This window comes from Dryas octopetala, chromosome 5, assembly GCF_963921425.1.
Source record: "Dryas octopetala chromosome 5, drDryOcto1.1, whole genome shotgun sequence".
Taxonomy (NCBI): Eukaryota; Viridiplantae; Streptophyta; class Magnoliopsida; order Rosales; family Rosaceae; genus Dryas; species Dryas octopetala.
In genome coordinates this window covers 14623702-14636368 of record NC_141370.1, presented here as the reverse complement: position 1 = coordinate 14636368, position 12667 = coordinate 14623702, and the positions used below count along the sequence as shown (strand labels likewise).

General features: G+C 36.1%; 2 protein-coding genes across 2 annotated transcripts; both read left to right on the top strand.

Moving 5' to 3' along the window:
• LOC147284673 (GATA transcription factor 19-like) lies at window positions 1-1018 on the top strand. The gene is made up of 2 exons (XM_086245271.1): window positions 1-462; window positions 683-1018. Exons 1-2 carry the CDS (start codon window positions 1-3, stop codon window positions 1016-1018), a joined length of 798 nt encoding a protein of 265 aa, XP_086101397.1.
• A 3014-nt stretch (window positions 1019-4032) lies between these two features.
• On the top strand, window positions 4033-12526 carry LOC147284672 (nucleolar protein). Its single transcript, XM_086244002.1, has 26 exons — window positions 4033-4285; window positions 4448-4609; window positions 4832-4997; window positions 5113-5229; window positions 5324-5457; window positions 5536-5686; window positions 6149-6216; window positions 6666-6764; window positions 6861-6976; window positions 7127-7301; window positions 7393-7503; window positions 7584-7662; window positions 7798-7941; window positions 8057-8170; window positions 9024-9145; window positions 9234-9316; window positions 9400-9524; window positions 9648-9768; window positions 9850-9987; window positions 10239-10335; window positions 10412-10537; window positions 11137-11229; window positions 11318-11423; window positions 11551-11693; window positions 11800-11886; window positions 12016-12526. The coding sequence occupies exons 1-26, from the start codon at window positions 4130-4132 to the stop codon at window positions 12142-12144; spliced, it is 3162 nt and encodes a 1053-aa protein (XP_086100128.1). The 5' UTR covers window positions 4033-4129; the 3' UTR covers window positions 12145-12526.
• The last annotated feature ends 141 nt before the right edge of the window (window positions 12527-12667 follow it).

Here is a 12667-nt window from a genome sequence, read left to right as displayed (position 1 = left end):
ATGCCTAGGTGCAGCAGTAGTACTAGCTCTCATGGCAACATGATGGGGCCTTGTACATGTGGTCTGTTTCACCACCACACCCAAACCAATTCCTCTTTCTCCATGCTATTTTCTCATCATCAAACACCTGCTGATCATCATCCCATGTACCCCTTCACATCCCCACCTTCCTCTTCTTCTGTCGACTGCACTCTATCTCTCGGCACTCCCTCCACCCGTCTCACCGAAGACGACGACAAGCGAGTCCGCCATGAACGCCGCTCCGTCTCCAACTTCTGCTGGGACCTATTGCAGCCCAACAAGTCCGCAGCTTCTTCTCACCACAAAAATGGTAGCCGCGGAGGCAACAGCGGCGGCGGCGCCACCAACACAGCCTCCAATGATCCCCTCCTCGCCCGCCGCTGCGCCAACTGCGACACCACCTCCACCCCTCTCTGGAGAAACGGCCCTAGAGGCCCAAAGGTATTACCAATAATGCAATTAACAATAACGTACAACAAACAAACAAACAAACATTTCTTTGTAATGATGGGATTCCATTCCAAGCTTCTTGTCTATAATCATTGTTACTTCCTCTGCCAAGTCAAAGCACCAATGATATGGACTTTTATTTATATTTGCTTTCAACTACATTTTTTTTTTAAATGCTAATTATAATTTCAAATTCCTTTTTTGGCTGCAGTCGCTTTGCAATGCCTGTGGAATTCGGTTCAAGAAAGAAGAGAGACGAGCAACTGCAGCGGCCGCCACGTCATCAACGACAGCAATGGAGCCGAGCTACAGCAACAACAACCACATGTTCAGCCACCACCACAACAACAATTCGTGGATAAATCCCCACGCGCAGAGCCAGAAAATGGCGTGCTACTCGCCGTCGTCCATGAACGGCAACGAGTTTCGGTTCATCGAGGACGACATGAGTGGGACCCACGATCAGCCCGACACCGGCATTCCATTCCTCTCTTGGCGCCTCAACGTCACGGACAGACCAAGCCTCGTCCATGACTTTACGAGATAGATGATGAAGATCGATCGGTCGGTCGATGTTGATTCATATGATGTCAATGGCGATGGCGATGGGTTTTATGTGTCTATCTGCGTCAAAATTCTTTTTCTTTTTCTTTTTTTGTTCTTGTTCGTACTTGGCTTTTTTTCTTCTTTTCTTTGAACTTCTTAATCTCTTTAACTTTTTACATATTATAAACCTACCTTTCTGTTGGTTATCTTTGGCAGTTAGTGAGATTATAAATGACAATCACAATGACGATGATCATGATCATCATATGATGATGATGATTATAAATGCATGCGCACCGTTTGATTAATTTCTTGATCGATCAGTTTTGGGCATTCGCTAGATAATACAATAACCTAGGACTAGTACCACTTGTGTTAAGTACGCTATCATATATATGATGAACTGCAAGTTCAGCTCACCTGAACCGAATCCGAAGCTTTTATAATTTTGCTAAATTTCACAACACACACAGAGTGTGTGTGAGAGGTGCAATACGATTGTTTACTTTCTGGGGATGCATCTGATTGTCCAATGCGATTCTTAGATTACTCTGCGTTTCGACTTGGACCGGACACGAGTCTAGTGCGGTTCAGAACAGTAATATGGTTTTGTCTTGTTCTGTCCCATTCGATCTGACCGTCCAATTAAAACTGTGGTGGCAGAGTTTTGGGGCACTTTTTCTCACGTCATTGCAGATGAACAATTTCCTAATGTGAAATGACTCAAATGAGGAATGTTAGTTGCATACTTTTTTTTCTTCTACTATTTATTATGCAGTTTTGTATATAAAAAATGTTTGTTTTCCAATTCACTGTTTTAAAATTATCTGTATAAAAATTTAATTTGACAGCGGTTAAACTCACCATCTGTCATGCAAATATATGTGTGAAAATATGTGATTTGTCTTGTCGGTATTTATGTTTTAACTCATTCATTCTAAAGAGGGTGCAATTAATTGAAACTGGTTTAGTACGTGAATGTAATTAATGAAATAGAATGATTTGATCGGGTCATGCGCTTTTGGATGTCATCATCTTTGACCATATTGTGGCATTATGTGTCACATATGTACTAGAAGAATGCCTAGGACAGTTTCCCGTGAGCACGTGACTAAAATTCCAAACTTTTCAGGTATCTTGGATGGATGGTGAGGGGTTTTAGATTTTGTGGTTGAAAGTATTTAGCCACATTTGAGATCACGAATATATATAGTACACTTGCATTTGAGATCACCCACGTTCGTATGACCAGCAACTGTTCATGGTAAATTAGTACATCTCTAGTTTATACATAGCAAAAATTAGAGTTAATCATTCTAATATTTCTTATTTAGAAATTTTTTTTATAGTTTTTATTTTTTTCAAATAAAATCATTATTTTTTATAAAAAGAGTTTTACTATTGCATTGTCAAAGAAATATGTCATTATTTTTTTATTTTTCAAAAATATAAGGTATGGGTTCACCTCATATATTCTTAGAATATAGAAGGAGGTTTGTAGAAGCTGCATGTTAGTGTTAAAACTTAATATAAAATTGACAAACTAGGACTTGATGAAGAAGTAAAAAAAATAGGAATTAAGGGCCCGTCTAGTAACGTTTTACAAAACAATTTTTTAAAAACTATATTGTAAAATGAAAATGACAAATTAAATTTTATATTCTCAAAATATGAGAAGGCGTCTGGTAGCATAACTGGAAAACAATTATATAAAACAAAAATAATGAAAACACATTTGATATTAACAAATTATTACAATCAAATAATTATATTCACAAAAGATATTAATTATAAATAATTATTAACCAATTTCATAAAATATATAATTAAAAAAGAGAGAAGTTTCATAAAACCCAACCCATCTCGGCCAGCGCACTACCTTGGAGGTGGAAGAATTGTTAGTAATCGTATTATTAATGGAGACAAGACTACAAACACCTATGATTTGGTTGAACGAATGTATTTTTTCTATGTAAGGGTTGTTAAGGCTTGTGAGCTTCCTATCATGAATGTTACTGGGAGTCTTGATCCGTTTATTGAAGCGAGAATTGGAAACTATAAAGGGATTACAAAGTATATATTTTGAGACAATGGTCAAAGTTTAGGTACTTAATTGGAACAAATAAAAGTTTAGGTACCACATTAAGACAATGGTCAAAGTTTAGGTACTAAATATGAAAAAAAAAAAAAAACCCTTTTTTTATTTGTATATGTGTTCTCTATGTTTTCTAAATTAACTGAAAACATCATTTAGTCGTTTTCTGAATTTACACTGTAAACTAGAAATTCTATTTTGTGTTTTTCAAAAACTGTTTTCTCAATACGGCAACCAAACACATTTTTATCATTTTTTGAATTTGTTAAATGAAAAACCGTTTTGTAAAACGTTACCAAACGCACCCTAACAGACCAATATTATGTAACATAGAATAGTTACAATATTATTAGACTTTAGTTAGCATTTTAAAAGTCATAAAACTTTAGTCAATAAATTGTAAAATTAAAAAACCTAAATGAAAGTCTCTCTATTAACCATTAGATTTAAAATTTAATCACAAGATTTACGTAAATCCAATTAATGAAAATATTACGCTTATGGCTCGTTTGGACGGAGGGATTTCAATTTAAAGAATGAATTTGGATTTGGCTCAAACCCATAATGAATTTTAGAGGCCCAAATTTATGAATTTCAAATTCCTTCTCAAGTATTTGAAATCCCATCTCCCTACTTTATCTCTCCCTCACCTTCAGCCACCATCTTCAGCCACCACCGCCGGCGACATCTCTGGCAACCACCGTACAGGGTTAGGATTTCCAACAATGTAACAAAAAAGTATAGGGTTAAACTGAGCTCATGCCAAGATTGGGCCTTTTCCAAGTATTCTAAAGCCCAACGGACCGGCCAGTTAGTATCCTAATTCGAACGTTGAAAATACATTGGGCCCAGCTTTGGTTAACCTCTTATTCCCGTTCTGAGTTCCCTCTCTCTCTCTCTCTCTCTCTCCCTCTCCCGCCACCCCTTCCATTAAACCCTAAACCCTGACTACCAGAAGCTTAACACTTACTAGTTCGGTTTCAGCTCAAAAAGCAAAAGCAAAGCCAACGAAGAACAATGGAATCCGGTACAGTCACGGACTCGATGGACCTGAAGGTGAGGGAGCTCTTGAAAGAGGTCCAGCTAGACTATTCACCTGCATTCACCAAGTCCGTGGACGACGTCGTTTCATCCATCCAAGAAGCCATCGATAAAATCCCAGAAGACCTCACGGTTCGAATTAGTTGTGTTTAATCTCGGTTCTTGAAATTTGAAAACAGCTTATTAGGACACATTGTTGTCAGAAATTGATTTTTGCTCTTATTTGGCTTATGAATTTTTGTTCAACCATTTACCTTGAGCTCCCTGGTCATGCTTGGACTGAAAAATGGGCAGGTTACGGCTGACGAAGCTCCGGGTTTCATCAGAGACATTGGTGCAGACAAAGTTGAATTCAAGTTTAAGAAGCCAAAATTCATTGCTGTTGGTGGGAGTTATGCTATAGAGTGCATTGCAGCACCAGAGGTTAATGTGGACCTTTTCGTTCGGTTGCCCAAGGTATCCGAATAGCTAATTTCAAAGTTGTAACATGTTTTTGTTTTGATATTTAAAAATAATGTGTTATATCCGTATTTTTTTTGTTATTGATTCCAGTTAGTGGTTAGATTAGTTTGTGGGTAACAAAATTAGGCAATGAGGAGTTAATAGAGATTGTATTTGCTAATGTGGGAAGTTCATAAATCTTTAAAAAAAAAAAAAAACTAATTTTCTCTGTTGCAGGAGTGTTTCCACGAGAAAGACTATTTGAATTACCGTTACCATGCGAAAAGGTGCATGTACCTTTGTGTGGTTAAAAAGTATTTGATGTCTTCTTCATTAGTTGATAAGGTTGAATGGTCCACCTTACAGAATGAAACCCGGAAACCTGTATTGATTGTCTATCCAGGTTTGTTTTCCTGCAGTCCTGTTCTTAAATTATGTTTTTCTTCCATCAAATTGCAAGAGTGAATATATGATAATATATGTGCAACCTTTTGAATACAAATAAATTGGTATCACAGGCAAGAAGCTTGTTGATGCCCCTGGGTTTTCTGTAAGGATAATTCCGACAGCACCATCCCTTTTTAGTATCTCAAAATTGGACCTGAAGCGGAATAATGTTCGTGCTCTGAATGAAGGTAAAGTATGTTCTTTGTTTTGAGCTATTTGATGATGTTTTCAACTCACAAGTTAGAAGGTCAAATATTTTTGGAACTTTATTTCTTTTTCAAGGGGGCATTCCTCAGGCTACTCCTAAGTACAATAGTAGTATTTTGGAAGACATGTTTATAGAAGATACTGAAGAGTTTGTCAAGAAAACTTTTCTGGGATGGAAGGAATTACAAGAGGCTTTAATCTTGCTGAAGGTATAATACCTGCAGTCTAATGCCTTTTAAAATCTTAATTTAATAGATTTGTGACAAGGGTTTTTCTTATTTGTGTAGGTCTGGGCTCGTCAGAGGATCCCGATATATTCTTATGATTGCTTAAATGGATTTCTAATCTCTGTCATACTGTCATACCTTGTGGATAGGAGCCATATTACTAAATCAATGAAGGCAGTGCACATATTTCGTGTTACAATGAGCTTCATTGGTATGTTTATTTCATCCCTTTGCCACAAACACTTTCTTAAAAGTCACCAAACTTAGTTTTGTACTCTGTTTTATTTTGCATGTTTCCTATTTGGATATACATGCATTTTTTATGCCTTAGCAAAATTTATTTGTAAGAGTTGATGTTGATGAAAAGTGAAACATGTTTAAGATATTAACTGTTGAACTTGAAACAATAAAGAAAAATTGAAGCAGTCTGCTACAAGCCATAGAATTTTACCCATCACTTATATAAGAATATTTGGCACATATACTATTTAATTTTACAGGATTTTCTTTTCGTGTAATACAAGTATCTGCCTTGCACTGCAGAAACTAGATTCTCCTAGTTGGTTTTTTTTATAGCTCAAAGATGGCCTTTCAGGGCTCTACAAATAATTTGATATCAGAAATAACAGTACTGTGATGAAAACTATACCTACTAATATTTTTTCATTTGCAGCCACTTCAGATTTGTGGAAACATGGGCTCTACTTTATGCTGAAAGGCCAAAAAACTATTCCAAAGGAGGTCTGCTGCTTATTGGACCTTCATGTTTTCAATTATGGTTTTCACTTGCATTGTTGTTTTTGTTCTGCATTCTAGATCACATGTAGTGTACTCATCATTGTATGTCTGTGTGTGTTTTTTCAAAAACTATGAAAAAGAAAAAGATAACATGATTGTGAGATCCAATGACTATGTATTTCTTACTTATGAAATTCACACTTAGTCAATTTACCCTTTATTATAGTGTCAGCCTTGGGACTTCTATTTGCTCATTGAGAAGTCTATTGATGTCTCTAATCAGTTGAAATAATTTGAAAAAGTTAGTTCTTTTTTTTGGACTGAAGCTGAGCAAACAAGCATCCTTTGAGACTTGGTTGTTTCTTCAGTGTCTACTTGAAAGTTGTACAAAAATGCTCTCCCCTCTATTGTATTTTACTGATGTTAATCAACTATGATCTTTGGGATTGCAGAAAAGGTTACCTTTCAAAGAATCATTTCCGGTTGTTATTTGTACTCCATCGGGACACTTTAATTTGGCTTTCCGGATGACAAGAGTTGGATTCCTCGAGGTAGTATTTAGCAATTAAATTTTGCTCCACAATAATGATTTATAGTACAAACTCGATTAACCTCTTTACAAAATAATGCATCCCTCGTCATTTCAGCTCCAAGACGAGTCTGCTTTGACACTTGCTTGCATATTGAAATGTAGAGATGGTGGATTTGAGGAGATTTTCATGACTAGGATTGACTATCCGGCAAAATATGACCATGTCATAAGGCATACTTTTTTAACCTAATTCTTATTAGACTTGTCTTTATTGCATACAATGCCTTGTGCTAACATTGAATGTGATACTGCATTATACCTTCCCTCTTTTCCTGCTTGTGTTTTGATTTGCCCTTTTCATTTACATGTTTGCTCTTTTAGGTTGAACTTAAAGGGGATCAGTGAAGTTCATACATCAGGATTTTGCTTGGATGATGAATGTTGGAGATTGTATGAGCAGAAGGTGCATGGTATGTTAATTCATGGGTTGAGTGACAGAGTGAAGTCTGTACGTGTTACCTGGAAAAACATGTTATCTGAATGCATCATAGAAAAGGTATGGCATCAAGTATTTAACTTTAGCATATCATGTCAAAGATATGTTTATGTATCAGATCAGCTTGTTTAAATTTGGTCTGTGACTCCAGGGCTTGTCAACACTCAATGCAGAGCCATTGCTTATTGGAATTTCAGTTAGCTCTTTAGATAAAGCTTTTAGGGTTGTTGATATTGGTCCAGATGCTGATAATAAAGAGGAGGTATATAGTACCTGTTTGGAATTATAAGTCTATTATTTATTTTTATGAATGTAGTGATTTTACTCATGTTCTCTCACTAGGCTCTCAAATTCCGCAAGTTCTGGGGGGAGAAGGCAGAGCTCAGGAGATTTAAAGACGGTAAAATTGCAGAAAGCACAGGTTAGGCATTTGTTTTGGCTTTTTTTTTTTTACTTAATTGATCTTAGTTGTATTCAATATGATCTAACATTCCTTAGTCTTGCTAAAAATTGTCAAGATGACTAAAATGATGAAACTGTTTGCACAATTCCTTAGTTTGGGAAAGTGAGCAATGGAAAAGACATCTCATTTTAAAAAGGATTTCTGAGTATGTGCTTCTGCGGCATCTTTCTCTATCAAAAGAGAATATCATGCACATCTCGGATCAACTTGATTTCTCTTTGCTCTATGGTGCTGGAGGTAACTAGAGCCATTTATTACTGTTAATTTTCTTATAAAAAGAAAATTTATGTAATTTCTATGCCTCCTTAGTTTTATACATCGCTTTATGGAAACAACATTGTAATTGCTTCAGATCCTATATCATCTTCTCGGAGTTTGCTTGGGGCATTCGACATTCTATCGAAGCGCTTGCGTCTTATTGAAGACATTCCTCTGAAGGTTTCTACTGTGCAGCCCCTAGATTCGGGTATAATTCTTAGCTGGAAAAAAAAGCTCTGTTTTATTGGGTGTTGCATCTTTCCTTTTGTATGGGTTGTTGCCTAGATGGGAACTATTGCATCTTGTATTCTCCGCAGATTCTTGGGTATTATGTCTTATCCTTTTCCAAGAAGTCTACAACTATTGAATTAGTACTGAGGACCTACAATGCCTAGCTTGGATATCTACTCCAAATATTTGATTATGCCTTGTCTTTCTACTATTACGAGATTTGTGGATAAGATATTCTCCCCATGTTTGGGATTAGGAGGTGTTTCAAGTTATGCTGCATTTTGTCTTAGATCAGATTGTTGTTATTCATTGTGGTTGTTAAAATCGACCCTATGTTTCAATAATTTTACTTAAAAAGTTGGACCCTCTTTTTGAAATAGAACAATAGTATGAAAGGTGGTGGAAATATTCTCATTATATTATCCATTCTCCTCTGTGTAACTCATCAAAAGTTTTTGGATGTTTAAATTAAGGTTTTCTTCACATACACACATGTACACACGCAGACACACACATACTCTAAAAGGTTGGGGTAATTTGAATCATTTTTCAGTGTTGTAGATCTGTGCAGACACTTCGGCCCACCTGGGTCTTTCTCAGCACGTTTATACCTTTGCTTGATCAAACGGACTAGCAAATTTTATTCATTGCTAAAAAAATAATAACAGTCATATGGATTGTAAAAATTCATTATTAATTTGATTTTGAAATGTTTTGGGCATGATATAATTTGTAATAAAGGTAGTCTTTTCATATGGCTTTTCCTTAGCCTCACCCTCATCTGCTCAAGGTCAAGCAACATGAGCTTATCATTCTATATATATACACAGCTTTCAGGTTTTCATCTGTCTTCCCACCTGAACCTCATCCGCTTGCTAATGAAAAGGGTGCTTTTCTAAGACTACATAGGTTCACTCCTTCCTGCATTCAGCCGCTGGAAGTTATGATCCAGGTACGACACGATACTTGTTGACTATTCATGATTCATTTATTATTTTTTCCAGTCAATTAATGAAGCCTTGTTACTTGATCCAATTTAGTTGGAAGGTTCTGGAAACTGGCCAATGGATGAAGTAGCGATTGAGAAGACTAAATCTGCATTCCTTCTTAAAATTGGAGAGAGGTGGGAAGACTGGGATTCCTAGTTCTTAATACTAAGTATACTGTATATTGAAACAATTATCTGATGGTATTATTATATGGCAGTCTCCAGAATAATTGGGGGATGACATGTACAGCCACTGAGGATGATGTGGATGTTTTTGTCTCCGGATATGCTTTTCGCCTTAAAATTTGGCATGAGAGAGGCCTGGCTTTATTGAAACGGGAAAGTAAGAACTCACTTATGATTTTACATATCCACTACCGAGATGTCAATTTTTTTTTCTCCTTTTTGATTAGAAGGATGCCAGATTCTACTAATGCTGATCCCTTCAACTTATTTCTGACTGCAGTTGGAAATGATCATGTGAAGCCGGTCTCTTGCATGGATAAGGAACTATACTTTCGCAGTCAACATTCCAGCATGATTAATGGATTACAGGGTTGTTACCCAGCATACGGGCCAGTTGTTAGGTGAGTTTTAGCATTCGAGTCCTAATTTATTTCCTAGATATAATCTTTTACTGCATATAACTTGTTTGATCTCATGTGAAGGCTTGCAAAGCGATGGGCTGCTTCACATCTGTTCTCGGCTTGCTTGGTGGAGGAGGCAATTGAGCTACTGGTTGCATATATTTTTTTGAAGCCCTTACCATTTAATCCTCCATGCTCACGGATCACTGGATTTTTAAGGTTGAGATTTCTGTATCTAATTTCCCGGACATTAGATGGTTCTCAATGATACTTTTGCGTAAAAGATAGAATTACTAAAATGCTTGCTTTCACTTTTTAATTATGAACATCTAATGCCAGATTAAGTGGCAATTAAATATAATGTGTAGTGCACACGCACACACATAATTTTTGCCAAACTTTACAATGGTGTATTTCATGTCTTATTTAGCTAAAACTGTCCTCTCCTATGCATGGTGATTTAATTGCAGGTTCCTGCGATTACTATCAGAGTATGACTGGACCTTTTCTGCATTAGTTGTTGATATAAATAATGATTTGACTCCAAATGATGAGAAAGAAATAAGTGTAAGTTCTGCAGTTCAGCCATTAATTTGGAGCTGCATTATTTTCTTGACTGCTACTAATTGCAGCTCAACTTCAGGATAACTTTATGTCAAGTAGAAAAGCTAATGAAGAAAATGTGCAAAATGTAAACCCAGCAATGTTCTTAGCTACAGCTTACGACAAGGCATCCGAGGCTTGGACCAGATTCTCACCAAACTCAATGGTTAGTAGTTTAATTATTTTTCTATTATTACATTCCTTTTTTGTTTTTTTTAAGTTCTTAATGCTCTCTCTAGTAATCAGGTCTGTGATCTTTGTTCCCTGTGCCGATCCTGCCAATTTAATAGCTTTATTGACTTTTCAATGCATGTTCCCTTTCCATTAGAATGCGTTCTCTCATTGTTACACTCCGTTACTCTCAGCAGAGAGAAAAACCAGAAGAATGCGTTCCCTCATTTGCTTTTTTTTTTTTTTTTTTTTTTTTTCCAGTCATGCCATAATATCAGTTTGAAACTCAGTTTCCATTAATGGATGTATCCCTAAAATTTGCGACTGCTGGCACTCTGGAAGCCTATGTGGCTGCACTGTGCAGAAACTCTTTTGTTCTGAATGGAAAATTGGGATTTGTTGAAACCATTAATTGACAGAACATTGAAATGAATAATATCCATAAATGCATGTATCTTATAAATTTGTGATTGCCAACATTCTGGATCTGTATGGCTGCACCAGGTGCAGTAACTCTTTTTTAAGAATGTGCTATGAATTATGGATATGTTCTTTCTTATTTCTGATCGACATATTGATCTTGTTGAATGAAAGGAGCTAAAACGGTTGATGGCTTATGCGGGAAGCAGTGCAAGCTTGTTGACCAAACTCATATTGGAGGATCATAATGATTCTTATAAATGGGAGGTGAGCCTGACAAATTTATTCAAGTGTTATCCGCCAATGATTTTTTCTTAATGCATGTTTTGATAAATACAACTATTGGAACTTGCAGTGCCTTTTCCGAACTCCTTTGAACAATTATGATGCTGTGATTCTTCTCCACAGAGATAGATTACCTTATCCCCAACGTCTTCTCTTCCCATCCGAATTAAATCAAGGTATAATCTTTAGGGTACCCATATGTTTGCATGGTTACGGCTTTATTGTTGTCCTCTCCTTTCCTGAAAATGCAATACTCCATTTTTTAGTATAATCTAAGTTTCATAATGTACATTTCCTGGTCAGGGGTGCATGTGGCCCGTGGGAATGCAAGCACGGTTTTCCACCCCTTTCTTTTGCCTGGAGACGTGAAAGGAAGCTCAGAGGAACTAAGAAACAAGCTATTGGTGAACTTTGATCCACTGAGGTGCTTTGTTGGGGATGTAGAGGCAAGTATTATGCAATGTCTTGATTTTGATCATGATACCATTGATGTGTATTTTTGTTTTTTGGGGTGATGCTGTCTTTGCTTACGACCTCCTTTCTTGAATGTAGAGAGAGTACTCCAACACTTTCAAGCTATGGTATGATTCTCTTGGTGGTGATGCTGTTGGCATAACGTGGGGGAGATACAGTTCAAAGGTATAATTGGACGCACACCCTTCCCGCCAGAAAAAATGTGTATCCTAAATTCTCAATAAAAAAATTAATAAATTATTCACTGTTTACATATCTAAATGACTTGTATTCTTGGATCCTAATGTTTTGCAGAAACGAGGGCGGGAAGAAGCAGCTGAGGAAGTAAAAGATCCAGTTGATTTATTAAAAGGCGTTGGTAAAGTTGGATTAGGGCTTGTGAGGGGTGTTTATCTTCTCAAATCCCCGAGGCGGAACATATAAAGGGCCTAAGAGGGGCCATGGCCGCTGCAAAGTTTTGATAAAAAGAATCAATATAAGTTGTAGAATATCATTTTATTCTTCTAAAAAAATTAATGTGTTGAGCATATGTGTCACTTGTAAAAACAGTTTTTCTTCTCTTCTATTCTATTTTCTCATGAACATTAAACTCAAACTTCACAACATAATTAGATACTTTCTTTATGGTTATGAGTAAATACGAGTTTATTTTTCTTTTGTATTTAAGTGATTAATATTGTGTTTTTTTTTTGTTAAGAGTGGGTTTATTTGAACCCAATTATTTTGTATTTAATTATTGGCTCAACTTCTTTTATGTCATTTTTCCCTTACATTTATAATTGCAAAAAACTACAACCATTTGTGATTTATTCTTGTAATATCTTTTGTTTTAAGAACTAGACTTCTATAAAGCCCAATTTATTGGTTTAAACCCCTCTTAACCTAAATACTAATGTAAAATAATTAGCCAATAAACATCAGTTAAAAAAAATTCAAGTATACAATT

What these genes read in the sequence shown, in the direction of transcription:
- LOC147284672 (XM_086244002.1), top strand. Translation starts at nt 4,130, where the DNA reads ATGGAATCCGGTACAGTCACGGACTCGATGGACCTGAAGGTGAGGGAG. An exon ending in AAATATGACCATGTCATAAG is followed by an intron (nt 6,977 to 7,126) that starts GCATACTTTTTT and finishes TTGCTCTTTTAG; the next exon opens with GTTGAACTTAAAGGGGATCA. An exon ending in CGGATCACTGGATTTTTAAG is followed by an intron (nt 9,988 to 10,238) that starts GTTGAGATTTCT and finishes ATTTAATTGCAG; the next exon opens with GTTCCTGCGATTACTATCAG.
- LOC147284673 (XM_086245271.1), top strand. Translation starts at nt 1, where the DNA reads ATGCCTAGGTGCAGCAGTAGTACTAGCTCTCATGGCAACATGATGGGG. An exon ending in ACGGCCCTAGAGGCCCAAAG is followed by an intron (nt 463 to 682) that starts GTATTACCAATA and finishes TTTTGGCTGCAG; the next exon opens with TCGCTTTGCAATGCCTGTGG.